The sequence below is a fragment of the Oncorhynchus keta genome, unplaced genomic scaffold (genome assembly GCF_023373465.1).
Source record: "Oncorhynchus keta strain PuntledgeMale-10-30-2019 unplaced genomic scaffold, Oket_V2 Un_contig_2878_pilon_pilon, whole genome shotgun sequence".
In the NCBI taxonomy this organism is placed as follows: domain Eukaryota; kingdom Metazoa; phylum Chordata; class Actinopteri; order Salmoniformes; family Salmonidae; genus Oncorhynchus; species Oncorhynchus keta.
Window position 1 is genome coordinate 117,418 of NW_026286225.1, and position 4,703 is coordinate 122,120.

The following is a 4,703-nucleotide window of genomic DNA, read 5'->3' on the forward strand; positions in this document are numbered from 1 at the left end:
GCAATACGTTTACCTGCTATTGCAGGGAATAGGACATTTCGAATGCACAGCTTTCATTGAAATATTGTGCACCGGTTGAGTGGAATTGTGTCTAAAGAGAGAATGAGCCTTTTCTTGTCTTGATATCCATGTCGTATCTTGCCAAGAGGCCATTCATGCCTCAATGTCGCCTATTCATTGTCAGTCGTCTTTCTACTTTAGATGTGGCTTTTTGAAAATGATTGTGATGAAAGTGATTTGCAGAGATTATTCTTATCCAGCATGTTGTAATATTATTGCTTATTTCTATCCCCATTTTATAGACTCGTAATTAAAGGCGCATCGAAAAGCAGGTGATATTTCAATAATATCAGACATCTTGATAAATTAGAACAACTTGTAGATAACGGGAAGTTAGCCTATCCATCTCTCTCTCGCTCGCTCTCTCTCACACACACACTCACACACACACACTCACGCACACGCACAGTGGGAGAATTAGGATCCCACCATAGAAAACTCTCAAGAGCCTCACAAAGAATGTAATGGACCGTGGAAAGTTTGCGCAAAGTAGCAAAATATGGAATTTATTCGTTTTCGAAAGCAAGTTATGAGATTTTATATAATTGTGTTAGTTGTGTTCAGAGCCCAAGGTTGGATTCCATTTCAATTTCTGCCATTTCAGGACTTTTTTAACTGAGAAAATGGAATTAATCAAATAAATGTCAATGAATTACATAAGCTTGAAAACAATCAAACACTCTCTCTCACTTCTCATGTCATCGTGGCTAAAGAAACATTAGAAATATCAAGCAAATCCTTGAGAACAGTAGATTGGGAACTTCACCTATAGGCCATCCGTGTTGAATAATCCGGACATCCTTTTAAACACATGCTTACAAGTAACTAGACCACCCTTAGTCCGTATCACAATTATCAAACGTCTAGTCCCGTGACTAGGCCTATCCTATATCCAACGTTAACTGGATAGTTTGTCATTCAAATAAAATGCGACCATTGTTGGTCATAAATCCATTTCAACCGTTACGCACAGCTTCTTTCTGATGACCGTCACCGAGTGGAGTAAACATGTTGAATTTGCACCTTTTCAGTCTTAATCCAACGACAGCCACTCCACCAGGCAGACACGAAGGCCAATAACTAGATAAAAACAACACTGTTTCCGAAATACTGCAGAGAAATAACTCCCTTTATTTTAAAAGGGGAAGAACCCTTTAAAAACGGCATGAGAGGATTCGATTAATGTCACCTGTGTGGGTGTAAAACAATGCTCTGGTTTTATCCAAGGTGTAACCGGAGTGGGGCTACCAGGCCCGGATCCCTTGCAGTGAGCCCTGACATGTCGTGACCGCTGTCCCTTGGTGCGTTTGGGGCTGTGGAGAGGCGCTAAGCCCCCCAATGTTCCCCAAGTTCATGGCCATGAAGGGGTTAGCCGTGGTGGTTGGCGGGAGAGTAGGGATACTGGTGTAAGTACAGCTGTAATTGCTGTTGTATGCCGGGTTGTTGTACGTGTAGGCCGGGTATCCGTTGTAACTATAGGGGTTCGACCCGTACGGAGTATTGTAGTTCTGAGTCCCGCCCAGACAGGGCTTCCCATCCCGGACCAGGACCGGCACCGCGACTCGTCTTGGCGGGGGAGGGGTGGTGGTGTCCTGCCAGCTCCAGGGACTTGTCCTGCCGCTGCCGCTTACACTTGTACCGTCGGTTCTGGAACCAGATTTTGACCTGCGTGGAGGTGAGTTTGAGAGTGCTCGCCAGGTGTTCTCGTTCAGGAGCGGACAGGTACCGCTGCTGCTTGAAGCGTCGCTCTAACTCGAACACCTGGGCTTGGGAGAAGAGGACCCGGGGTTTCCGTCTGGTTCTCTGCTTGGCCGGCCGATCCGAGTCCCCCTGGCCGCTGTCCTCTCCCTCCAGCGGCTTGGACACCACGCCACAGCTCTCTGTGGTGTCAAGACATGAGCATAAACATTTTGTAGGCTACTCGGAAAATAGGAATATAGTTTTATTAAAGTAGCCTACAAAAATAAAATATATTTTGGGAAATATATTTCATAATGTAACTTATTTTAATGTGTATAGCTAACTAATTTCGTTTTACTGACATTAATGTATAATTATTTTGTCAGTCAGTATAGTCCTACCTTATGAAAACCGTGACAGTAAAACGTCCAAACTATTCAAAACGTGTAAACTTCACGATAAATGAATTTAGATAAATGAAGTAAAAGAAACAAAAGCGCAATAGTGTGACAAATACTGTCTAAAGTTATGACCATAAATCAAAACCAAAGACAACCATTTTCCCTCAATGTTTACTTTCACTTGGTTGCAGGCTAGGCCTACTCTGTGTCGTTTATTTTAAAGACATATTTACATTCAAGCTATTCTATTAGTTATAACATTCATGCTATTCTGTTGGTTATAAAGTAGTTATAGTCCAATAACATTTATGTGTCATGATTTCAACTATTTTCCCAGTCTATGCAGCCCTTAGAATAAAGACAATATCATAATGAAAACATATGTATACCCGTTGAGATATTTATTCTCCTGCCTACCTAAATTAATGTTTTATTTGTAATACGTTCAAAAAGTCAGATATTTAAAAACGAGATTATTGAATTATATAACAATCTCCAGGCCCCATTTGGGATTAAAATGTAGTTTTGTCGAATTATAACAGGCCTCGTTTGTGTCTTTTGAAATCATAACACACTCACGAAACTCCTGCCCAACATTTAGCCTGAAACCAAGACACTTTATAAGACACATTGTCACCTTCCGCAATAATGTATTGCTTTATCCTTACATTTTCTGGTTGTATATATACTGTCGATGCAAACGATCATGAGTGTGTATATTGAGAGGCTGTATTAGGTATTTTATTCAAAGCAACGCTTCGTGTCCCTTTGTTCATACATAATTTCAGCAGAACAAAAATATCAAAATAATCATTTATTATTCAACTCACTGTTTTCCTGATCCTCCAGGTTTACCTCCAGCTTCGGGTCGATCAGGTGACCCATCCCGGGATGGACGAACATCTCCGGGGACAGACTGGCCTCTCCATGCCCGTCCTGGGCCGCCAGAGAACTCAGGTAAGCCATGTTGTCTTCCCCGTCCGAGAACGGAGGGCTGTCGACCGCTGAAGCAAGCATACAGGACGGTGGCGCCTGGAAGTGCTGGGACTGGGTCTGCTGTTGCTGGGTCGAGTCCGGGTGTACTAAGTGTTGTTGGGTGTGGGACAGGTGTTGGATCTGTAGCGGGTCCAGATGTCGAGATTGGTGCTGTTGAGATCGCTGCCTCTGCTGCTGCTCTAGCTGTTCGAGTTTCAGAATATCCTTGACTGAGAACGGCGTGGAAGTGAGCGGGCTCGGGAGCATCATGCCATCGAGGTCCTGCTCGCGCATCAAGGAAATGGAACCCGCTGAGTAACATATGATACTATATCGCCCGTTTTAAATAATACTTGATTTAGAGGCTCGGTAATCGGAGGTGCGCGCGCTAAACGGCTGGATATCCCAACTCATCCCCTGATGAAAAGAAACAAAGGTTTGGTTAAAGGTTTAGTCCTATAAGTGTGGCCTGGTTCTCCATAGGCTATAGACAAACCAGCCGTGCGGTGCGATCTTTTGACAATTGAGTTCCTGTGTGTTTTTGTAACTGGAGATGGGAGCAGGGCTGGGCGAAGCCCCTTGTCTCTTCCCGTGATGTCACTGGGTCTGGGTCTGGGGCGGGGATGTACGAAACAGAAAGAAAGGGAAGGTGGTGAGAGGAGCCAGTGCGCGAGCGAGATAAGTATTTGGACGCGTTGGGAGGGGAGAAGAGCGGAGGTATTGAAGAGGGTGAACCGCCTCCATTGTACACCCTCACTATATGTAATACCCTCCCTACATTTTCTACGCTATAGGCATATAGGTTGCCCATTAATTTACGCATTTATCAGTGTTATTCTTATTCTTGTGTTTTGGATGATTTGTTTAATTAAGATAACTTGGTCCGGAATCACATTTGAGAACGACGGAGAGACAGACAACTCTCACCAAACGCATATGCATGCTCCCTCTTTCCAGGAGCGCATGAAATAGCATACACAGTGACAAAAAAATATACATATTTTTCAAAATAGGCCATCAACTGGAATTCAAATGTGACTTTTACGCACGGCGAAAACGAGGAAATGAAACCCAGCTGATCATGCGCTGTGACAATGAAATACTGAACATAAAGTAATTTCCCTTTTTGTGAGCTTGTCAACTTCATCTACATATTGTGTTGGAGTGCGTCAATGACAGGTTGTGGATGTGCCATATGTCTGGGGCACGTGAGTGACAAATCTGTACAGGCTATCGAGCAAAAGCAGGAGGAGAAAACGCCGAGCTATATGCCTGTCACTGCGTGAAGGTCAAGTGTCCGGCCTCTGCTAGGCCAACATATTCCACAGAGACATGCCGGTTTCCCCGGACACAGAGATATTGGACTCGAACACAGAGATATTGGTCTAGGGCTGAATCTTTGCGGGGAACACTTTCTATAGATCTTGTAATTTGAAATGTGGCTCACGCTGAGTGTATTGATAGACCCAATATTGAAATCCTTATTGATAGATTTCAATGTTTACGTATTGGTCATTTAACTGCCACTCACATCCAGCTTGACTTAAACTGTTGAGTAGATACATCTTTTCCTACTCCTCGTGGGAA

The 4,703-nt window shown here is 43.7% G+C and overlaps 1 protein-coding gene across 1 annotated transcript; it reads right to left on the reverse strand.

The window, feature by feature from the left end:
• Positions 1 to 1,226: 1,226 nt before the first annotated feature.
• On the reverse strand, positions 1,227 to 3,734 carry LOC127923210 (homeobox protein Nkx-2.3-like). The gene is given in 4 exon segments (XM_052507143.1): positions 1,227 to 1,640; positions 1,642 to 1,940; positions 2,972 to 3,408; positions 3,410 to 3,734. Coding segments are annotated over 4 exon segments (1,101 nt in total). The 5' UTR covers positions 3,439 to 3,734; the 3' UTR covers positions 1,227 to 1,304.
• Between the last annotated feature and the right edge of the window lie 969 nt (positions 3,735 to 4,703).